We start from the raw sequence: 25,576 nt of genomic DNA on the forward strand, positions 1-25,576 counted from the left end.
ACACACACACACACACGGGGATCGCGTGGGTGGCGAACCCACGGCAGTGTCCGCGCACCGCCCGCGCACCCATCCCGCTCCGCGTGGCTGCGAAACCCCCCCGAAAACCAGGACAGGGCAGGGAAGCGTCGCTCACCATTGCTGCGTGTGGCGGTGCGTGCGTGTGTGCAGCTGCGAGGATGATCCTCCGGAAAACAGCCGGCCTTCAGTGAAAATGCATTTGGGAGGATGTCTGCGGGAGGACTGTGGCCTGCGGCTAGGCAACCAGCTCACAAATGGTCCTCCGACTTCTCCAACAATAAAGCCAGCAGCAACAAAAAACCTTCCGGGCTACAAATCGATAGCATTTGGCTCCCCCGCCAGGACGAGAAAAAGATTTGCCATCGCTGAGCTGCTGGTTAAATCATTAATGTCGCTCTGCCGCTAGCAAACATCCCCCCCGCAGCCAGCGCAGGGTGCGGGTCTTTGTGAGCGCCCAGACCCCGCCCGGGCCGGGCGCTGCCGCCCGGCGCCCGCCGCCAGCCCTGGGCTGCCGAGAGCAGCCGGCTCCCGGCGGAGGGAAGGGAGGAAGGAGGAAGGAAGGAAGGAAGGAAGGAGGAAGGGTGATTTTTCAGAACAGCCTCTTTTGCAAGCAAGGCACAAAAGGCGGCTTTCAGCCGCTCTTTGCCAAGACAGCTTCAGTCGACAAACGTCTGATCTCGGTTTTCAGACTTTATGCCTGTTTTCCCAGTGCAGGCAGCCAGTAGCAGCTCCCCCAAAAGCGTGCTTCCAGAAGTGTAAACAAGCATTGATGCACTGCAGGGATAGGACTGCTGCCATTTCTGTTTTCCCCTGAAAGTGGGAAGCAGAGGTGTTTGGTAATATTTCAACAGAGCTGATAATCTGGTGAACCAATTTTTAGAACAGAGCATCATACACAGGTCATCAGGACATGATGGGGGGCTATTTCTTTTGCTCCGTGTTTTCTGATTGAAGATACTTGTGTTTTTTCCAAGGGTACCTGACTGCAAAGCAACAGATTTAGTTTGTGGTTTAAGATGGGGGCTATGGCGGCAGTCTTTCAACAGCGTAACCTGATGCTGGCCCAGGTATGACAGTGGCATTAATTTTTTCATGGTATGCTACTCAACTTGGAGAGTTGTATGCTGCCATACACTCTGTTTTGTAGGGTCAGTCTTCTTGCATCCCATCTAGATTCCAGGTTTTTGATACTAAAACTTTGTAGCCCCCCCCCCCTATTTTTAGAAGGGCGTAAAGTGTGCCTTTACTTACAGGAGACATTTGTACTGTGACTGAGATCTGAGAAATTTATTGCTGCTGTCTGAACAATTTTACTGCAGGTTTTCAGTTGATGGACAAACAAACTAATTATAATTACATTAGGGACTATTTTTGTACTTTTGCAGCATTTTACCTATTTAAAAACACAGAAACTGCATAATGCAAAGTAGCAATGTGATGTACTACATGTTGTGCATAAAACTGCCAATGATAATGTTAAATAATCCACTAAACAAGAGGGAATCGCTTATTAGTGGATGCTCCTCCTGACCTCATTCACTTCTATTCCAATCCTCTTTTCTTTCTACAGCACTTTCTGATAAATTTGAGAAAGGGGAAGAGGGAATGGATGCATAAAAATAATTAACTGATTTTTTTGTTCACAGCATTATGATACAGAGGTGGGATGAGATAGGTACAGAGAAGCAGGAACATGAGAGGTCTGATTCCAGCTCTGATTGTCTTCATAACTGTTGTAGTGCAAGGTATATTTTGTTGCCAATTTATATACTAAGATAAAACTTTGTAGAATTGCATAAAGCAGGATGGCCATATACGGGCTTCTTCTTGATGGGAGCCAGAAGTGCGCGGCTCGCTACAGGGCACAGAGGGCAGTCTGCTCTACCAGGTGGGGCTAACAGGGTCCATGATGTGCTTAGTCAAGGATTAAGTTTCTCCTGTGGCTCTCCTTAGCTTCAGATTCTGCCTTAAAAGAGAAAGTATTCCCTTTAATCCCAGCACTGTGTATCCTGCTTGAGACCTGCATCATTATATTGCCTGCTCAACAAGATTCCCTTTTTTCAAAAGGCATCCTAATAGCCATTCTTTTCTTTTTTGTCTGCTTCAAAGCTTTGTGGCTTTGTATAATAACAGCTACCTTTCGTAGTTACTCCTACCCCAAGAATCCAAAAGAACTGTAAAATGTTTGTTCCCTACACACCACTGAACACTCCACCCTCTATTGAAATGTCGATTTTAGGAGAAAGGACATTGCCCTTCTGGTCAGCTGTGCTGCAATAATGGAAGATAAGCCACGTGAGAAGACCTTGAGCTCCCATATTTTTGAGAAATGAAACTGAACAGGCAGATGTAGAGCAATCTTTGGCATCTGCATGTATTCTAATTAGTTGTCTTCTTTTAAGTTGTCCCTTCTATCTTATTTCATGCATGTATTGACAAAACAAATGAACAAAAATCACTTTAGCTTATTAACTCTTCAGAAATCCTGTTATCTCATTTTCAGAAAAAAGTAGGATGCTTGGAAAGGAATTTTTCATAATAGCAAAATTTAGCAAACTTGATCTAAGAAATCATGCTAATGCCAACTTCTAACTTAATTACAATCTACCTTTTTCTGAGCATGGAGATACTTTCCAGCAGACCCTATTAAATGCCTGAGTATTTTTAAGAATCTGGACTTTGCTGTTCCAGAGACATTTACAACTGAACAACAGCTTTGCTTTGTTTGAATAAGTGAATAGCTTTGATAAGTCTGTAATTACTCTTTTGCCCAGCCACTGTTCACAACATGCTTAACACTTGTTCCACTGGATTGGTTGTTCCTAGCAAATACATTTTCCATGCCATAGCAGTAAGTCCTGAATAAACATTCCCTGATTATAGCAACATATTAACTGATAAAAAATCAGAACATCTATAACATCCTGCAAAAGGTTCTTGGCTGGTTAGTATGTGAACAAATCTGTTATATGCTGTTAAAATCAAGATATGTAAGTCAATTCTGTTATTATTCTATAAGCACATTGCTGTACGCAAATGAAAAACATTAACTGTTAACAACACACAACTCTTTTTTGGTCAGATGAGTGAGCTGTCTTATATATCTGCTAAAATATTGATCAGACATCTCCTTACTTAGCTTACTCTGAGACTTAATGAGGGTCAGGGCTCGACCCTGCTTAGCTTGAAGGCCCATAAGGTCACAGCCCAGATACATAGCTGCTTATTCTATACCTCTGATGATGCATTCCTCATGCTCACGAGACTACAGATTTGTATGTAGCCTCTACCATTGGTCACTGGTGAACTGCTGAATTTGCATAGTTTTTATGCCTATAATGTCATCTATTGGTCATAGATAGGCAAATCTAAGAGGAGTTTGTCTGCATGTGAAGTACAAGATTAAACTTAATGGATAATTGCACCATCAGTACCACCGGGGGGTGCAAACTGCACACACAAGCCTCACTGGTGCTTCTCGGGAGGGAAAGTCATTACCACTGGCAGGCATTTAGGAGAGCAAAACTCATTTCTGCCAGTATCTAGGCGTTTCTCTGTAGTCAGGTGACTTCAGCAGCTGTCTGAGAGCCAGGCCTGCCACCGTGCTGTAAAAGGGAGCTGTTTCTCAGCGATGGGGATGATTTCAAAGAAGTATGAGTATACTTCTCGTAAGAGGGATTTGGCCAAGCATCAAGCCATGTTTTCCTCTGAAGGGGAAAGGAAGGACAGACTGTCTGTCGTGGGCAGGGCACAGCAGAGGGTCAGGTGGAAGTGAGGTGGGAGAACGTGGCACTGGATGTGGGGCGCAGCACTTGGGCTGGGGGTGGACTGTTGCCTCACTGGGAGCACACCACTGCGTACCACCACAGCATCAGGTGCAGTGTCTTGTCTCGCTTGTAATCCATCTGGATTCTGGATATTTTTCCCGTACACGGAAAAGCCACAGCACCAGCAGCTACTCGGCGAGGGAGAGAGGAGCTGGCACACAGCAGCACTGTACATCAGATCAGGCACACCTAAATGGGACCTGACAGCCTCAAGGCGGCGAGCAGGTTCTGCACCGTCATTCCCCAATGGAGAAACATTAGCAGAGACCCGTTTTTAAACTCTATCAGGCAATTCAGAAGGCAAAAGGCACCAAGAGGCTGATACTGAATTATTGCCATATCGCAAAAACTCTCCAACTTTTGCTTATGACACATGTTTGAGATTGTGCTGGCCAGCTGCAAGCTAATAAAATAACAGGGTGTTTAGGTATCTTGCACTTTCACATCTTATTGTTGATGCTATGAGTCCGTTCATGCTGGATTAGGTTTTTGGAAACTTTCGGGCAGTACAGCTCAACATTGCCTCATGCTCCTGACTGAGATTAAATTTTCAATTTAGTTTAGATTTCACTCATACAGAACTAACTTGGAATTCCTGGAACACATTTTCTTTTCTTTCAGGTTCATGGAGGGCAATGGATAAACATGAACAGAAATAAAGAAAAAAAAATGATTGTGAGACATATGAAATAAGCATCAGTGTTTGAATTTTACTGAACTGAACATGTTTCAACAAAATTTTTTCTTGATTTAAGAATATTGGTTGAGTATAATATGTTATTTTTGTCCTTCTTTAACATCCCAGATTGAATGATATTATGTGGATCATCTTTTAAAGTAAAATTGCTTAATAAATGTAAGACAAAACCAAGAGTGACTAGATTTTCCCATAAATAAATCTTTACCAGTTTAACCTGATTATATGATAGTGCAATGCAGAATACAAAACATCCAAGGTATGTAATCAGGCTGTGTGAGCCCCTTGGGACTGCATGTTTTCAGGAATGAGCACAATTCAAAGCAGACACACGAATGAGCTACAAACAAGGGCAATGTACAACCAACTGCTAGGCTTTAAAGAAAAAAAAAAACCTTCCACTGTTAAGGACTGAGCCATATTATACGAAAATTCTTGCCTGGTTCTGTGCCAGTCATTTACGAGAACATCCATACCTGAGAGTGCCTGCATTACCAGGATACGCAAACATAACTACAGACTTTGCTTTTGTATTTCATGTCATAAAGCAAGAAGGAAAAAGCTGGAAGGCAAATACACTAAATCTGAAACTTATGAGCATCAGGGGTCCGATTCTGTGTTAAACTACTTTTGTGAACACTTAAGCTTTCCAAACATTGAGGCAATTTACTGCTTTGTAGAGACAATTTACATTCTGTCTTTCTAAAGGCAAGAGAAGATGGAAATAAGCACTCAGTGTTGATTGTATCACATGCAAAACATGCATTTTGACTCTGTGACTGTAGTTATAAAACCATTACTAAGCAAATTCAGATATTTTCACCAGCTTTTTAAAGAAGATGGGGTCTTTTCCAAATGATAGCAGGTCAGCTTCTACCATTTGAAAATGATCGTAAGGAGGCAACTTTCAGAGAAGAAATAGGTATTTGAGGGCATAACACTCAAAATGCACAAAGAGCTAGATCCATATATGTACTTGGACAGTTTGTAACATTCAACTGTGCTCATTAGTAGCTCTCCAGTTACATGTCTAAAAGTCAAGTGATGCAAAACTGAGTTTTTGGTAGGAATTAAGTTGTCAGAAAAGCATGATGATGCAGGATGATCCAGTATCTCATTCTTAGGGACCTAACACACCCCAGAACCTTCTCCTGGAATTGGTCCTCAGTCCTCTTCATAGCAGAGCAGAGACTACTGTTTTTCTTTTGAACCGTAAAAGAAGAGAAGAAACTGTTTGCCTTCTCATTAGTGTGTTAAGAAGTACCTAGACTCAAACCTTCATCTCCTCGCAACCAGCCTAGAGACTATTCTGTGAGGACCTCTTGCGAAAGTGACACAGGTTAAAAAAGGATTCAAGATGTCTTGGTACATGATGAGAAAGATGGAGAGAGCATAGCGTTCTGCACTGGGGCAAGCAGGCTCCCTCCAGAGAGAAGAAAGAGCTGGATGCTGATCCCTGCTCCAATGACCATTTATAAGTTCTTCATTAAATAGTAACTTGGTAAAATACTGAACTAGTCCCTGGACAAGTCATCTGCAATGGAGGCAGCAGAAACAGCAATGAACAGTACATCAAATTATTTGGCTTGGGTACCACCTCTCTGTACTGCATAGATAACACCAAATATCAAGTATTTATTGGTCTGAAGCAACACCATCTTCTAGCAGCTGCTCTCTAAGAAGAGAAATTAGTGACATATCCACAGTAAACAGTTTCAGTTTCATTTACTTCAGGTATCAGTGGTCTCTTTTTAGGAGCAAAAAGTTGAGAAATTCTACATTTGTATCTGTTAACTGGGAGATGAGCGGATGGGATCACGTACTGCCAAGATAATCTCCACAGATCTCAGCAACTTCCACCAACCAAGATGACCATCATAAGAGGAAAAATAAAGCAGAAAAATGTTCCCCAGAGTGCGCTTACAGAATTTTGCTGTGCAAGGAAAATCTGCTTGGGGATTTTTGTTTTTCTGATCAAGAGATTGGAAAGCAAGGCATACTTTATGCTGGGTAACTAAGATCTGTTTATAAATGGGACCAAATGGATACAGTTAAAAGTAGCCATATTGTGTCAAAGTCATCCCTTCTCTTGAAGAGTTGCTCAATAAAACTGTGCTAACAAAAATGCAGATTCTTACTGAATGTAACCTGAAAATGAATCAGTATGACATTCCCGATGTTAGTTCCATATTTTATCCATCTTATACTTCCTCTATTCAGATTTTCAACATGAATTGCAGTATTTAATCTTGAAATAGTGTGCCTACATTACAGAAATAGACAGAAAGGTACTGAAGGTTTTGCAGATGGGAAAATAATATTAGAGCTCTGAGCATCTGGGAAGCTACAGCAGGTGGAAGAGGTATTTTAGTTGAGTTTTATGCTAAAATCATCAGTAAGATAGAATCGTTACTTCCATTTTAATTATCATTACTTGTTTCAAAGTTAATGCTGCATAGATATTAATATGGGAAGTAATCTCAACTGTCAGGATTTCATGGTCTCAAAACGATGAATTATTTTTGTAAAAGAAATGCATATACTTCATATAACTGCTGTGTATAGCTGTTGCAAAAATTTCCCACTACTTGAAAACAAATTTTGTATTAATTTTTTAATTGCAGCTATCTTCTATCCCTTCAGATCCTTCTAGTACGCCAGACACAGAGAGAATAATGGGACTGAATGACAAAGGTGTGAGGAGGGCACAGATTTTTATCTGCTCACTAAACCCACGAGGCCAATCAATGTAATAGAGAAAGAGCCTGGAGTAAGAAATCATCTAGCTTCAAATACTCTTCTCAGCCATCTAAACCACTCGTTGTAGATAATATATATTTTTAATAGCAAACCAAATTACTCCTGCTATAAAAGGTATATCTGAACATCAAACTACTTCTGGACAGAAAGGAGCAAATTGATGATTTATGTAGCTTCTTCATCTCCAATGTGCACAGGTCATTTTCAAAAAAAGAAAATAAAAGGACTTAGAAAAATTTTTAAAATGACATAATGAAAATCTAAAACATTTATATCGGTATTATGCTTTTAGTGACAACTGTTGACATTCCTGACTGATATGTTCCATTCATTCTTTGAAAGCTGTTTCAAACCAATGTTTTAGAACACAAGACTTGATCCAGCAATTGATCAACATTAACCATTTGAAAATATACATTTTTATAATTATACTATAATAACTAAGTTGCCAGATTTCTTTTTTTTTCTTAAAAAATTCTGTTTTCAGTTGCCAAATCTTACATTTGGTTGAAAATATTCCCTGGCCAGGGTTGAATTTCTTGAAAATTTTCAGTCACAGTCTGACTCTGAAGCCTGAGATCAAGACTAATTAAAATATGAATTATTTTTTTGTCAATGCTAAAAATAATCCTGATGACCTTTTTTTGGAGGACTCTCAGCTTTGGAATAGATACTTCAGATCTGAATATCATTTGTGCTAGGCACAGGCCTTTTGCCATCTCTGTCAAAAATCTGTTTAAATTTGTCAAAGCGATAAGCCTTTGAAATATTAAATATCATCTGCTATTCCTGGCATCAGGGAGTATAAAGTAAATGCTCTTAAAATTTTAGTTTTGATCTCCTCACTTTGATTAGAAAGCTGCTCCAGAACCTGATGTTCTCTTGATTAGAAGTAATTTCCCTCTAGTTGCCACCTGAAATTTATTCCTGGCCTTTTGTTTTTGCGGCAATGCTGTTCATTCGCTTAAATAGCTTTTTTGCTTCCTTGATGTGTTCCTAGCTTGAATCATACCTCCTCCCAGCTTGTTTTGCTCTCCAGCTCCTTTTAATCTCTCCTCATCTGTTAGTCCCTGCCATCTAGTAACCCTGCCTTGCATCAGCCCCAGTTTGATTCAACTATTTCTAGGACCCAGGTAACTAATGATGTGGTTTTACCAGGACTTCTTTTTTTTTAATTACAAGGCCATGTTTGAATTTATCAGCCAAAATTTCTTTGGGTTGGCACTTGTCAAACCAAGAGCTCCAGGCTCTCAGAGGTCTTCTAGGTGCCAGGCCAATGCCCCGCTGCCCCAGAGGGACGCGCAGCCTCCGTCCTCGCAGCTCTTACCTCCGACCGCCGGGCAGCTCCCACTCCCGCTGGGGAGCAAGGCACGATCCTCCCAGCCTGCACAGGCCAGGGCAAAGCTAATCTTTCCATCTAATAGTTACTGGCTGCCTTTGCAGGCTGATGGCGATGTGGGCAAGAGGAATGAAGGGCAAAGGAGGCCCCAGAGCTGGTGGCCCGGTGGCTGCTGCTGCTGTGCTCTGAGCGCCTTGCGCGGTGCTGCTCAGCCAGCAAGAGGAAGAAGCCGTGTGATCCGAACAGGGAGAGGACAAACACAGGAACCGGCACGCTGCAGGAAAGGGCTGGAGAAACACACTGGGATTGACAGGCTGAGGGACAAACCCTGAGACCGGCTGAAGCTGGAAGCTGAGTCGGGGAGCTGGAGCGGAAGAGCAGAAGTGCTCCTGAGGGCGACGGGCTGGGCACAGGCTGGGGAGGAAACGGCCCAGCAGGGCAACACCGGCACGAGTGACCCTCCTCGCTGGGAGCGGAGCAGGCGAGGGCTGCGGGCCTCACACGCCGGCATGAAACCGCTGCTCGCCTCAGCCAAGCACCTCGAACACGTCCCTCCTTCCCCGACGGGCGAGGGAGGCCGGAGCAGCGAGCGGAGAGCACGCGGAGCGGAACCGGGGCCAGGGGAGGTGCGGGGGGTGTGCAAGCAGGGGCCACCAGGAGAAACGGCAGGAGGGGATGGAGGGAGATGGGCCAGAGCAAAGAGATGAATGAGCAGGCGAGGGTGGGCATGGCTACACCGGGGATGCGGCATGGAAGAGTGGCACAAGGACCGATAAAGCAAGACAACCGCCACAGTCCGCAGAGAAGCAAAGATGCCACGTGTGACCGAACCGGCAGGAGAAGGGAGCCGGCGGCGGGGCAGAGACGGTCGGGAGCTGGCAGCAGGAGCCAGGCCAGAAAGAGCCACGCTTGGGAGGAAGGCACACAGCAAAGCACGTTTCCCTCAGCAGCTTGGCATGAAACCAAAATTTCACCTCGACTCTGCCATTAGCAAATATCTGAGAATGCCTCTAGAAAAAATGCCTCCTCCCCAGTGTTAGTGATTCCCACAGAGGAATACAAATATTGTCAGTCTCTTTCTTAATTCCCACAGCGGAAAATCCCGTGGCAAAACCTGCTGGCAAGCCACACAGTGAAACGTTGTTTCTAAGTTTCTCTCTTCACAACACTAGGAAATTAAATGTAGAAAGCTCTGGTTAAAATACTTGTCTTAAGCTTGAAAAGTCAAGTGCTAAAATGTTGCCAAATCCCAGATTCAAGTTTCACCATACAGCCTTAATTCAGCCTCTTTACTGGTGCAATCATAATGATGTGGTCGTACACTATTACATCCACCGTGTCTTGCCTGTATTTAGTGCAAACGATGGGTGATACTCAGTCAGTTTGCTTGGGCCTCCTTTATTCAATGGGCAGCCTCAGGACTTAAATTATTTCACAGTATTCAAATGCTGATCTGAAGAAAGACTTACGAATTTTTTCAAAAGCTCTTCTGTTGTGCTCATCACTACAGTACTATCTGACTGCTTCATAAATATTGATGATTTTTCCCATTACACGGGAGAAAAATTGGGATTAAAAGGTCAATTTTGATACCTAGGTCAAACAGGGATCCTGGGGAACTGATTTTTCAGAGTTATTAGAATTATATATCATTAATGCTCAGGCCACAGCACATATGGAGTTCAGTGGCGAATGGCAGATCCAGAACATTCATAAATCCAACTATGTGTTTTAAGTCAGGCACTCAGAAAATGGAGGAAAAAAATGTTTTAAGGCACTCATTCAGCATCACACAGTGACCTTGTGCCCACTCTTAATTCCCCAAGGCAGCACTCACTGCTTTGTAAAGAAACAAAAGATCCTTTCTCTTACCACAAACTCCTGTATTACTCATTTACACACTTTACAACTTCTGCATCAGCACTCCCACACAGAACAGTCATCCTAAGAGCACTTCCATCCTACAGTAAATACAGCATGCATCCTGCGGAAAAACGATATGCTATCACACAACTAAATTCTATATGGCAATGCAGATGCGTAACCAGACTGAATTAAAGCTGCATGTGTAACCTTAATTCCAGCATTCCCTATCTTTGAATACTTGCCTTTGCCAAACTATTCTTTTAACATAATACCCATGTGCAATGTTATTTATAATCGCTAATAGATAAGGGAGTCCCTTGCTATAGAAAGACACAGTGTTTTTACGCCACAGTAGGATGTTGTACAATACAACTCTGAAGAGTGACTCTTGTGGCAATGAAGGAAAAGGAAACATCTGCATTTATACTTGTAATTACTATGCATCAGTGAGACAATTACTGCCCATTTTAAGTTGTGCGAACAACATCATCATAATAAAATCATGGCTAATGTAAGATTTTTTTTAATCTACCTTCTGGAGAATTTATTGTCTATTTATAAACATTTACATAAAACCTTTTGGTAAAATTAAGGCTGCAAGCACATTTTAGCAGCTTAGGTTTATATTATTAGCTCTCAAGGACACTGGGATTTAGAAGCCAAGAATTCTGAACAGTTAAACGTTCAATTTCTCATTGAGGCTCTGCTGTTTACATACAGTAGAATTTTATCAGTGAGCACAAAATCCCAGTTGATAGAAATCATGGCAAAATAACAGTAGCGAAAAATGTATTAGACATATTTCAAGACATTCATTCATGCATGCAAATTTTACAGCTCTACTTATTTAATAAAACAATCCAAGAATATTTTATCTCATTCACTTCTAATTTAGTAGAAAGCTAGCTGAGGACCAACTCTGAAAGCAATGTAATGCAGTCAGGTTCATCATGAAGCAATTGCAATCCGAACAATACTGTAATCTGCAGTTTAGATATGGCAAACCACCATACTGGCAGGTGATGTCAAAGGTGTCTATCTGATAGTAAGTGCCATTTTTACATCGAAAGTATGTAATTGGCTATGCTGCTTTCTTTTTTGAGATGACAAAACAAAATAGAAGTCAAAGTCATATCCTACAACAAGGATTGCAGTCTTGGCTTCATGCTAATGGTGCACTTTGATCCTCTTTCAACACTTCAGACTAGACAGACACAGCCTAGTTTAAGCTCTCATCCCATTTTCAGTAAATAAGAATTTGCCCTGGGAATGAACGTAGATGCAGGCAAAATGGAAATTGTATAGAAGTAGCTGGAGTTATCAAGACAAAGCCTGTTATATTAGAGGAGTTTGTCATTACTGATAGGCGCAGGAGCATTTGAAGCTGTGCATAGAAAAATAACGTCAGCTTGATCCTGCTTTCAACCACGCAAGCGTAAGTCTAAGTAAATGTACTCAAGCCAGGCGTGACAACCCACCACAGGGAACAATTAATTCAAATGACCTTAACTTTCTGAACAAGCGGTAGCAGCAAGGAGTCAATTAAAGTGCTCCAAATGTGGATTATGTACAGTTAATATTACTACATTTATTTCTATGTATTTTTACTTACATGTCTTACATGTATCAACAATTATTAGTACTGGTGCAACTTACTATTTCTTTTGCACTACATTAAATAAATGTTATAACTTATCCATAGAAAAAATTCACTGGAAAGACCACTCAACAATCATTTTAAATCTCAAATGTAATTCTCAACATTTTATCACTGTGTTTTAACAAAACGTATTTTTTAAATCCTAAAAACATCACCTCCCTAGCCTAGTGAAACCCACGGCAGTACAACTTTAAGAAATCCCTTCAAGAATCTAAACCACCTAGGAGCTGGGCAAAAGGAATGTAAGAAACACGCAATAGCTACATTGCAATAGAAGAGCTGCAGGGTGGAGAGGGAAAAGCAGCCAAGAGGAAATCAGGGGCACGCAACAAGGGAGGAGGTCACAGAAGCTAGCAGAACAGCGGGAAAATAAAGTCTTCACGCAAGACTCTTTCAAAAGAAGAGTTCACCAATGAGCAATCATTTGCTGTAAAAAAAAAGCAATAAAACACAACAGTCCAAGAAACAGGTATAAACACCTGTTTGGACTGCACATTTGGAAACAGAAGAGGTATCTCTGAGGTCAGCCTAATGCCCACTGAAGGTTTTCCATTTATTTCCAAGACGACAGGATTTACTATTTACAGTTATATTTACAAATATTTTAGGCACCTAAAATAGGTGCATAGAGGTATTTTCAAAATTGCTTAAGATGACTAGATACTTAACTCTTGTTAAAAACTTTTAGAATCAATCACCTAACCAGCTCTCTTAGGTGCTTCTCAAAATCCCCATAGGTACTCTTCAGGTCTTAAAGCAAAAACAAAATCCTTGTTTCCCTTTTTATGTTCATATGTTCCCTGCACTTCTTCATTGTGGTAGCAGTCAGATGACCCTGAGAGGAGAGTGTGTGTGTGTGTGTGTGTGTGTGTACGCACAAAGTCTGGGAGCTCACAGCTTTGTCATACATTGTGAGAACATTCATATAATGTTAATAAAAACACTCAAAGTGAAAGATGATTTTACAATGCTTTGCCATATTTGCTTCTAAATATGATTCACAAGAGACATAATCCAACACAAGCAGATGCCTCAAAAGAAAAGAAGCTAGGAAAGTGATCTATAGATTAAATAGCTTGGAATTAACCACAGTTTGTGCAGGGTAATGAGTAATTTGTATATGAGGTCTTTTTTAGGTCATTTAAATATCAAGTAAAGTGCATCATGGTATTGGAAAACTAGTAAATAGCATCAAGTTAAGAATAAAGGGAAATCAGCAAAACGAAATGAAAATTATTTAATGAGACATAAAAAAGCACCTAAAAAATGTAGAACAATTTCACTCATGTGAAGAATTTCATCTCAAGTAAGCTAAATGACAGCTAACAAGCCAGATCTCTTCTATAAAACATTCAGTATCAGATATCTAAAAACTCCCATAAGTGTTTTTCTTACAGAATTGTAATACTGTTTTTCTCATATTTTTTTAAATCCAGATTTAAAAACATAAAAGCAAAAACCAGGATATCTCAATAAGGCTACGGATGGGACAGCTGATGGTTTTAGAGGCATTACAAACCGATTATCTTTGCTTTCAAATTTGCATCATCAGGGTCCTTACAGTGCAAGCTTCACGTCAGTCATGGGAGCGGTTCCCAGTGGAGCTACATGAGGCTGCTCACTTCAGGCTTTTTTTTGTTTTGTTTTTTACATGTGCATGTGAAAGTGAAGGGACCAGGCTTATTTGTGCCCCAATCTTTACATTCTCATCTGTCTCATTGCTTAAAATGATCCTGTTACGACAAACTCAAGTGCAAATTTTGGTACTACATCTCGTGATTTTAAATAATCCTGCTGGCGGCATGATTATGTGAGTCAGGTAATTGAGAAGCCCTTCAAACTGTTTAATAGTGGAGATGTCAAAAGATGCTGCTTTGACACTATCTGTTTCCAACTAACTATTTAAGCATAGAGGTGAAATTCCAGTTTGGGAGATCTGTGTGTCTAACTGACCCCACAGCACAGAAGCTAGATATCGTCACAAAAAATCAAGGTCATCTTTGGTTCCATGCCAGCACAGGAAAAAAACCACCTATTAAAAATTTTCAGGGTTCTACACTATTGCTTTAAATTAGATCACCAGTTAAAATACAGAACATTTTTGCAAATGTTTGAAATAAAAAAAACAAGATTTTAATAGTCTAAAATTAGCTCCTGAGAAGTAACCCTAGACAGCAGTGAAGCCACAGCAGGAGATTTTTTGCATATCCTCCAACACCTTCAGAAAAATATAACTGCTACCTTATTCTTCAAAGGAGTGATATGAATCACTCCTTTAACTTGCATGAAACCATAATAATTTAGAAAATACAGTCTTATTTATTTTCCAAGAGTTCTCCATTGTGTTCAAAAATTCAAAGCAAACTTTGCTAACAGATATGTATACCCTTCTTAATGTGAAGCTGACATAAGATAAAACTGTCACCTACACAGAATGTCAGCACAAATAATACAGCTGCCATTGGGGAGATGACTCTCAGGACACAAGATTTAACACTGTGTCATAAAAGAGGTAAGCTACACAACAATATTTTAATGTTGCATTGCAGTAAAATGAATAAAATGTAGTGAAAATGGCTAGGAACTCTGTCTGATAAGGATCAGCATTAGGACAAAATGTATTTAATGTCTTTGTTAATGACCTGGAAGGTCTAAGACATAATAAAATTTTCAGAGGAAACTAATGTTATATTCTGCAAACATCTGTTCATGGAGATTTTCATAGAGAACAATTACTGTCTTCAGTGAGATTACTCCCATACACAAAATTATGCATATTTTAGTCCTTACAAGATCAGGGACAAGACTGGAAAGCTCTGAGATTACTACATAGGAAGTGAGAAGTAATCTGAGCAAACTGAAATAATTATAATCATGTCTAGGAAACTGCAAAAAAAAAGATTTATATGGAACGAAATCAAGCATGTGGAGAAAAATAATCTAAAATAGCAGGAACAAAAAATCTAGTATCTAAACATATGAGAAAACTTTTAAAGAAATATTTGCAAATTTTTTAAGCATAAAGCTTAATATGGCAGCAAAATATGGTAACATATTTTATGGCTGGATACTCAGAAATATCCTGGAGCAAATAAAAATTTTTCCATACAGCTGTTTTGTAGTTACTTTGGAAATACAGTTTTCTCTTGATGGAAAATAGGAGCAAAAAAGCAGAAGAAGAAAAAAAGGAATAAAAATGATCAGAAGAAGAAATGCTTTATGGGAGAAATTAAATCTGCTAATAAGCAGAGATCATATATCATTTTTCAAGTAATGACTAAGCAGGGTGTGGCCATAGCTGCCTACCAATATTTCCATAGTGCAAACATCAAGACAACAGATGATTTAAAGTGGTTCAAGTGGCTATTACTAGGAATAACAGGAAAAAATAATGGAAAAAATGTATGCATAGCAACAAGAGCATTTTTGGCACTGAATCATTACAATGTAAAACTGTACAAAGACAGAGGTGCAAGTGTCATATCTGAGACAGTAAGGCTAAGTGGGACAAAGCTCTGCAAAACAGAGGGATGGATGAATCCTGTGATTCTGTGGAGATTCACAATGCTGCAAAGATTTGTCATGGCACAAAGCTTGCTCATACTGTCATCACGATGTCATAGTGCTTTCAAAATAACTTAGAATGTCAGTGAGAAAGGAAATTGGTGACTTACGTTTTCTGGATTCTAGTCTAATAAAGACAATGATTTATTCTTTTTTGTATAATGTGCATCTGTCAAAGCTTTAGAACCAAAGGCTACTAAAAGAGCCGTATAACATTGCGTAAAAGATATACTGCAAAAGCAGTCTCGAATAGTGACATAATGGTGACAGCACTAAGGCAAGTTTTCTCCAAATTTGAGATTTAATACTGTTTCGGTGGTAGGTCTTATCAAACACAACACAGATCCATGAAATAAGATAAAAGTAAAGTTATACAGTAATACTTCCACTTCTCTATTCTTTCTCTTTTTTTTTTATTTGCTGGTCCCAAGGTCCCTGATATGTGTTACCGACTTTCTGGAAAAGCAGGGCGTTGATAGCTTCACTAATCCATTCCTTGAGTCTCATTTTGCTCTTTACGCCATTTCCACATTGTTAGTTCTTCAGTTCAGGACCACTGATACTCTTTTTCCCATGCTGGTAATCAGTGGCAGTTGAAAACAGTCTCAGGATAGGCACAGAAGAAAATTAAGAACAACCAAACAGGAAAGGAAATCCAAAAAAAAGTGGGAGAGGAATGAAAAATAACAGAGGAGATAGAAGAGATGAAGGAAGGACAACAAAGGCAGAAAGGACCAGAAGCAAGTCATTAAAGGCTGGAGACCTAATGAGAACACCAGTTACACAAAGTAGACTAGAGAGCAAGATAGAATGGGAGCAAAAGGAACATGGTAGTGAAGAAGACGAAAAGGTTTCAGGAACAGCAGAAGACAAATCACTGAAATCAAATCAAATGATTGGAACAGGACCAGAGTATAAGAAATAAAGAGAAGTAGAAGCATGAGGAGATGAAAACTGTGGAGCGGTGAAGTAAAGGGAAAAACTAAGTGTATCAGGTAAAAGGTAGAAATTCTGGCTGGCATCAGCCATTCTATCTTTCACTTCTTTATCGAAGTTTCTTGCTCTCTCAGGCAATGACTTCCGCTAGGAGAGTCATTTTTCAAACTCACTTCAGAGCTTACTGAAAATTCTTGGAGCTAGAATAAGAGATATCCAGGAAGATTAAGTTTGGTTGGAGCCACCTGGAGATGGTCTTTATTAGGGTGTGGCTCATAGTACTTTTTAATAGTACTGACTTAGTAGAAGTCATTCAAGCCGCTTGTCATTGGCACTGATATGTCAGTAAATGCATCAGAGCAACCAGCTCTCAGTAAGAAGAGAAATGCTGTTTGTGAGAAGTATCTTTACATGAATCCACACTAGAAAATGTATGCGTTGAGCAGAAAGATTGGCAATACTGTATACAGCAGAAGACACCTCAAATTGTACCTAGTGTTGATTTGGTTCAATACACAGAAACACTCATAAATCTACCTAGGAGAGGAATTTCAATAACATACATGTCTGCGATAAAAAAATCTGTTAAATAGTTTTGGCATAATGCTATCAGCTGAAATATCTGATTTAAATATTGAATATAAACTAAATATTAAATAAAAAATAAAAAAATCTCTTCATATCTGGATTTTTGGAGTCATACATCACTGAATACAGGCTAGCAAACTTAGATCTGCATTCACCAAACACGAGAACTGAAAAGTTTTTTAAATTGAGGAACAGAAAGAACACGGATGGTGCAAAAATTAGAATTATATTCCGTGCCTCTGTAATATATTTTGAGTAGCATTTATCCCTAGAAGCAAGATACTTACAGGTTTTCTTGTTGGGGTAACTTGAACAGAATGATAAAATTCTGGTTGAACTCGGCTGCTTTTCTTGATTTTTCTTTTTCTTACAGAAGTTTCCTGCTCACTTAGGTGGTGAGCTTCCACTATAGGCTGTGTTTCTTCAAGGCGGGCTGCTACACGTCTTCTGGCATGACGAGGACTTGATCTGAAGCCCTGTGACACAGCAAAAGCAATCACAGTGTTTGACATCTTCCAGAATGCAGCTACATAACAACAAAAACATCACACAGGATCTTAATGATGACAAGAACTTGACATACAAGCATACTCATTTTAAATCAGTATAATGTTCATATATACTGCGTGCAGCAATAAAGGGACATTGCTGAGTGCTGTAAATAAAACATTTGCTTTATATATCTCAATTATATATATTATTGACACAGCTAGCAGCAATAACTCATGTTGCTTTTCTTTCTAAGCCCATACTTTTAGTTATTTATAACTAAATAGTTGTAATTTAAAATTTATAATTAAACATTTCCAGATATATTCCTGGCCTCATGAGGAATTGTTTTAGGGAGTGTGAGCAAAAAGATTTTTTTTTCTGAGAATAAAAGTAAAGAAAAATTGGTAGCTTGCAAGTATTAATTGTGAATAATTGTTCTTTTTAAGAGTTTTGACACTGCCAGATCTGGGGGGACACCTTACCATTTGGAATAAAATAACCAAGATGGAGAGCTGTCTTTTGCTGCCATCTGGGAAATACAGACAAATTTGGCCAAATTAATAAATTCAGGAAAAACTGCCCTTCACAGATGCTTTTTAGAGGGTTGCTGTGAAAAGCTCTGAACATCATCCAGAATCTCTCATTTAATGACAAGTATAATGTCAGCCCTATATTGCTACTAGCAGACCATTTACAGCGAGCATCCTCTCATTTCACTAAGTTCCCTCCCTGCCAGTCATCACGAGTATGCTTGAACCTGCCATGTGTCACTTGTGCTGATTATAACGTAAAATGTTACTACACCGGGCCAGGCTGTAAAAAAGAGTTTCATTCACTTAGTCATACCAGCTTCCAGAACAAATGAGCCAAACCTACATCCTCAGTGATATTGTCTGCAGCATAAGGACTAAAACCCTTTCAGAACCAAAAACAGATCCAACAATTCCTAATTTTCTACCTTCTCCTTTCTAGTAAAATATCTGTACTAAAGTCCTTATGCAGCATACCCAGCACTCAGGAATGGCTGGGCCATAGAAGAATAACAGGCTTCTAAAAGCTGAGATTTTTAGTTAAAACTGAGGCAATCTGTGGTGTGAATCTAAACACCCTGAGTCCCCGTCAACTGGAAATGATGTGGGAGCAATATATTTTCTATGAACCTAGTGTTCTGTTTTTTCCCTCCTTTAGTTTTTTTTTTCTTTAATTAGGAAATCAGTATACAAAAGTTACGTTAAAATATTAAGTTCATAGATTCAAGCAATTAAAAGGCAGAAATGCCAGACTTCGGGCTCCCTGTGCAAACTGGATTTACTGCTCTGATGTTCATGACATGGTGAGGAGAGAGAGCTGCTTTCTATTCTGGGCACTAAAATTAGAGACATTCTTTCAGTTATCGAAAGGATTCAGCCAAAATTTCTTGAATCTCTAATTATGATCCCTCCTATTCTACTGAAGCTAAAGAGAGTTATTCAGGTTACAAGTGGGAACAGACTTTGATTCCTCGTATCTTTAAAGAGAGCAGGATCCCGTCTATATCCACTAACACAAGCAGCATAGCAGAACCCACTGCAGCCAGTCGACTGTGTGGGCGTGAAATCTCAAAACATTCAAAGATGTAAATCTGAGACATACTCTGTCATGCTATTGCAATGGGAAAACATTTTGCCCCATTTTCTTTTCATGTACACTGTGAAATAAATAACAAATACAATGTCAAACTATTCAAAGTGATACTAAAACCATTCAGGATGACAGGGAATAATACAATACAAGGAGCCTGCCATTATATAGCTTACTTGTTGCAGAAATTTTCTGTTTGCAAAAAACATTAGTGTGCATCAGGAATTATTCTATAGTAGAAAAATATTCTATAATAGACCAAAAAACTGGCAAAACTATTTTGTGTTCCGAAGTCACAAGAGGTTTTCTAAATGTTAACCACATTTTTTTGTCATTTTTTGGTGTTTTTACAGATAATAGCTATTGGATGAAGCCTGGTTATATACACTGCACTTCAGTTACTCCCTCACCATATTCCCATCCCCACTAGCTAGATAAAACTCTTTGGGAAAGTATGTTTATGTAACAGAAGAATTTGGTTGAAGCTAAGCAGCTCTAAAAGTGCTTAGAGCCACATGCCAAATAGGGATTTAAGAATGTGGATCTCTCTTACTGAATGACTTCGCCTCAAAATACTTCAAGGTTTACTAATTGAATACTATGTTTCAATATTCAAAACCCACCCCTGACTTCCTGAAAAGTCTACTTATAGATAATGTTTCTCATCCATATTTTATGGTTTTTTCTCTTTTGCTGTTTATTACTAGCAAGAAAATGGGATCTTTATCTCTTTAAAAGCTCATCTGCTTCTGCCACTGAAGCTTATTCGTCACTTGAAGTCATAATCTGTCTGCTGTATCACAAATGGTTGCCCTGGAGAGGATTATAACGTGATAAAGACAGAGGATCATGATTTCAGGTGGAAAATTTATTCCTTATCACAAAGATAATGTTACAAGGGCAGAGTCCTTAGGCCAAAACCTGAAGTGCTTACTCATTCCTGCAGTGAGACTTTGCCAAAGCAAAACCCCGAATCTGGAAGATTTTACAATTTGGCAATAAAAAATGAAGAAAGGAGTAAAGAGAAACACACTGTCAAAAAGTAATATAATACACGTGAGCTGCGACGAGTATGCTTAATGCAAAACTAGAACAGCCAGTGACGACTTCTCAACAACGAAATGTGCAGACACCTTTTGTGTCATTCCTTCAGTTGAACCCCAAATTCAAAACTTGTCATACTAGTAAGGCAATCAAATTAAAAATGTGAAAACGACATAAGCACCTGTTTGGTAAACAGAACATTATTTTAGATGTAAAGCCAGAGCTCACAGGAGAGCACAAAAATATTACAGAATATTCAGGGACTTCACAGCATACCATCTGAGACCAAAGCACCAGAGAAAACACTAGAGATGTTAAAATCATCCATGCAGTACAAGGTTGTTCTCCCACTGTTGAGCAAATTGCAGTTTCCTGTCATGCAAATGCTGTGCCACCAGACAGTGACAAACCTTTTCTTGTTCTTTGGCTTGAGACAGTTGCTCATTCCTAGACCCTAGTGCCTGACTCATTTTTATCCCTATAAAACTATGACATGAGGCAAATCAAACTGGTAACTCTTCAAATACACATTTTTAAAAACATCTGTTTTCTTCTAAACATTAACATAATTGCATGAAGATATATACTATAAGGTATTCTTCCTTAAAGATACAACTCAGCCAGCTTTGAATATTCCAAACCTGGGCAGCATGTGCCAGCATCCCACCATATAGAAACACGAGCTGGGATTCCTTTGACTGCACCTCAGCAAGTCTCCCTAGACTCCCTTTAGAGCCAGTGAAGCCAGCAATGTCTGGGAGAAAGCTCATCTGTTAGGTCAGATAAGCCATTCTCTAACAGTGCTTATTTCTCTCCATCGGCCATAAACGGAGCCCAGGTTGACTAGCTCACTTGTAGACATCCATACTGTAAGTGTCCAAAATTAATTAAGATGGACCCAACTCATGACAGCCAGAAGGTTTTGGTCCACCTTTGATACAGTATTCATCATTCCACCTATTTTATTCTCAGATTTTCTCCTATTTTCTCCTTTCTACCTGAAATAATTCCAGTCTTTTCAATCACTTTTTACATGTCCTTATTCATAGACATCTCTCTTCCTAGAACCCAATAATTCACGTACCCAATACTTCATGTAAGGTTGTATTACTGACATAAAAAATAGCATCACTGGATTTTCCATTCTATTTCCCAACTCCGTTTTCTTTTTTTTGATCAAACTACATCGGACAGAGGTCTGAATGAACTGTCTAGAGTAATTCCAAAGGTCCCTTCTTGAGACCATACACTAAGAAACTAATAAAACAGATATACAATTTTTCTCTGTAATATGCCCAGCTTTGCATTTATGAACACTGAACTTCATGTGTAATCACCTGTCCCAATCCTCAGGACCTCTTTGGTATGCTCCAGTATTTGATAACCAAGTATGCCACATTCTGTAAGCTTTGTTAAACCTATTCCCATTCCTAATCCATTCATAAAAATAAATATTTTCATAAAAAAAAAATAATAATATTTAATTAAATATTTATTTTTATATATTTTATATAAATATAAAAAATATATATAAAAATATATTTTATATATTTTATTTTTATATTTAATATTATTAAATATTTATTTAATTAAATATTTAAATAAATATTTTACCAGGCCCTTTTCCCTCCATTCTACCTTTTTAGCTATCCCTACTGCCTCCATCATACATTATGTATTGTTTTATGCTTGAAACCAAACATTTTTTGCTATTTTTTCCAGCATATAAGTACTTTATGTAGAATATATTGCATAATAGAATCCTAATCTTGTAATCTAATCTTTCCAGCAAGTACGTGTTTTCAGACTCACTAAACATTAACATTCAGAGAAGTCAGAGTGCATTATCTGATGTCCAGCTGAAGTCAGCAGATGTCTGCATCAGCTTCAGCGGACATTGGACTGCAGCCCAGCTTACCTTCTGGCAGAACCTCAGCATACAATAGAAAAATTGCTAGTTAGCAGCAAGCAGTAATAGGTATTCAGGGTACTGGTAGGAACGACAACAGAGCACAGCTGTCTTTGTAAGTGCTTTTACAGATATTTCAGCAAGTCCCATAGATTAAATGCACTTTTGCAAGTGAACTAATGAATATCAAAGTCAAAGCAAGTTCAGATAGGATATCCAACTTCATGTGCTTGCTTCTAAGCTTTCTGACAGTGGTTCTGTACACATTAGAACTGTCAGCTATTACCACTGTCAATTAACGGCCTCAAGACGCAGTCTTTGAATTGTCAGTTACTGCCTGTTTAAAGCTTGAAAACTTTCATGTATATGCAACCTACAAATTCCTAAAGCCTGGAGATATTAGTATGCATAGTTTCACAGTCGTTCTTGAGATGCCACAGTTCTCAGCTTTTCAGCAGACAGGCTGAAACAGAATTAAACCCTACAGTTGAAATACCTACTTGAACTAAAAAAACAGGTTTAATTAAATATTAAATAACTTCTTTGTATCAAATTCCCCTGCCTACTGAAAGAAAGAGCTTTGAGAGGCTTTCTGCTACATATATATACATGAGTATAGATGCATTCTATTGTAAGAACAGTTCTAATTAAAAAAATGACCAAAATTGTTATTGTTATTCCCTTTTGTTACTATTTCCTTTTTTCTTCTCCCATAGCAACTTCCACGCCAAACATCCACAGTTTACAAAAAAACAAAAACAAACAAAAACAATGTTTATTTAACTGCCAGTCCTGGGAGTTCAACTCAAAATCTGAGATTCAAGCTAAGTCCTCCAAACTACTTACACTTTCTCACTAATAATAAGGATTGGTAATTAAAGCTAGGTCTTAGTTTTTTATAGCAGGGAGATTGACTGCTTTCATTCAGTATATTACTCCACAAATGCAGAAGGAGTAAGCAACTATCTTTCTTGGTTCTATTGGCTCTGAAAAAATAAAAGACAATCTCTTTTTGTGGTTCTATTGATCCTTTTTTTCATCTTGGATAAGGATTACTCCTATAAAGATCTGAATCAAGAGTTAAAACATCAAATATAAGATGTTGCATTCGATTTCTCATTCCACTCCCTCATCGGCGAGCTTTCTCTGATGCTTCTTTGCATGCATTATGTTTATTTTAGAAGATTTACTCTCGACTTATAAAATTTAAATACTAAATAGTGATAGAACCATTTCTCAAATTCTGAAGACTGTGATTGGGCATGTGGCATATAATACTAAATTTTCCAAATAAGTCCAAACATTGAACGGCATTACAAACAGTAGTCTCTTACATAGCTTGAACAAGATTGCTTTATCAACTGGGGTCATGAAATACAGTATCAACAGCCTGCTTTCCAGTTCGTCAGTGGGCCCTCAAGTGTGTACACGTAGCACCCTTTTGTGATCCTAGGGTTTAAATGTGAATTCAGAATATAATGTTTAATAACTTGTGCACATACATGGTGACACATATTGTATAAAGCCCTATTTAATGCACTACACTGCTGTTTTAGATAATGTGTTTTTTATCACAAGGTTAGGATTCCTATCAAAGCAGGTAAGCTGTAACACTAGGAAAATCTGATGATGTGTAAGCAGATAACAAAACAATGTCCCCAGTCACGCCTTCAGATACTGCTTAGGTACTCTCTCCTATCTGAAGCCACAAACCACAGAAGCCGGCTGCTCTCTGAGCAGTCCTGTCATTCTCTGAAGAGGAGGCTTACACCCTCCACCACCCCCTTCTCTTCATGATGGCTTGTTCCAGTTCCCGCCCTATTTCTTCAGGGGACTCCAAGCCTATATTAGGATCTGGACAATTATTTAAGAACAAAAATAAATCTTGATCAGTGGTCTGCAAGGGACAGTTGAATTTAAAATATCTTAGCACATTTCCCAAACATGTCCCTTTTCTACCTCTGCTTTCTCCCTTTTCCATGTCCTCATTTGTTCTCAGCTTTTCTCAGCTTTGGAGGTATACGGTATAGATCATGAACCTGCAATGAGGTATTAACTGTCCAAACTGTCCAAAATGGCCTTTTGAAAATTAAAAATACAGCACGAAGGGAAATAAGAAATAACACACAGATTGCTAACCCACACAACTGCTGCCCAACATCTAGTACAAAGAAATGACTCTCATCAGTCTAGTACACTTATTTGACATATAAACTGGTTAGAGAATTTATGCCAGCCCTGCATGTGAAGATGGGTGTCCACTTTGTCAAGCATAAAATAGATATATAACCAATGACAGATTTAGCAAGTATATACATAAAAACATATATAGCTAAACCGGGACTCAGATATTTATTAAGATACCTACATTCAAATACCAGTAATACTTACATATCTGAATGGGTCCTTACTTGTGGAGCTGCATCTAAGCTCCCATTACAGTCAATGAAAAATTCAGTCAACACAGTCAGTGAGGCCTGAAGAGCTATTCAGCCCATCCTGACAGCTACCCTGGCTCAGCTGAAAAGCTCTACAGACTACAAACTGTAAATGCTCTCGGTGAGCTCATCCTGATGTGTAAGAGGAGGCTGTTTCTGCAGAGTCACCTTCCCACCCAGGCTGCTCTTTAAGGCACATGGAGGGAGCAGCAACAGCTCAGGAGGGAATGAGGCCCTGACCTAGTTGTATCATTTTGTTCTCTCTAGGACAAAAAATGAGGATTAACATAATACCTTAATCTGACATGAAAATGCATTTCAGTGTAGTTAGCGTTATCAATTTAGATGTTGATAAATTTTGCAAGAACTGTGCTTCACTTCCAATTTGCTCTACTATTTACCCTGCCATCCTGAAGCTGAGTGCTGTATTCATACAGCTGAGTGGACAGGGGTGATAAGAACATTGGCACAACTTGCAAGAAATGTGTCTTTGCCCGCATGTCAGCTGCAGTTAGTTTCTACAGCTGATGTGGCAATTTCGGACTTCAGCCGTAACTCATGTTTCATTCCTACTGATGAGCCAGGAAGAGCAAACCACTGACTCTCCCTAAGGCAAGGAGTGGGGCACAAGGGAAGAGAGAATGGGCTCACAGATGCTTTGGAGAGCAGAAGTACTCAGGCATATGGTGCACAGCTGAACTAGGAGCCCAAGGAGCCAGCTCAATGGCAGCCAGGCTTGCTAGCGCTAGATCAAGATTGGCCACATCAGTTGGCAGCCTGAAGACCTCCCTGAGCATCTCTGCAACCCAGAGCTG

General features: G+C 39.3%; 1 protein-coding gene across 11 annotated transcripts in view; it reads right to left on the reverse strand.

Annotated features, from left to right (window-relative positions):
• The window catches only part of LOC112996840 (dystonin), a 306,620-nt gene that overhangs the window by 273,782 nt on the left and 7,262 nt on the right, over window positions 1–25,576 (reverse strand). For 10 of the 11 annotated variants that reach the window (XM_064508599.1, XM_064508595.1, XM_064508610.1 and 7 more), the window contains exon 3: window positions 17,546–17,734. In XM_064508599.1, coding sequence (XP_064364669.1) covers window positions 17,546–17,734 — 189 coding nt within the window. Of the gene's footprint in view, window positions 1–136; window positions 226–17,545; window positions 17,735–25,576 lie in introns of those variants that run through there. The other variant, XM_064508603.1, reaches the window with a different exon arrangement.

Source organism: Dromaius novaehollandiae, chromosome 3, assembly GCF_036370855.1.
Source record: "Dromaius novaehollandiae isolate bDroNov1 chromosome 3, bDroNov1.hap1, whole genome shotgun sequence".
NCBI lineage: Eukaryota > Metazoa > Chordata > Aves > Casuariiformes > Dromaiidae > Dromaius > Dromaius novaehollandiae.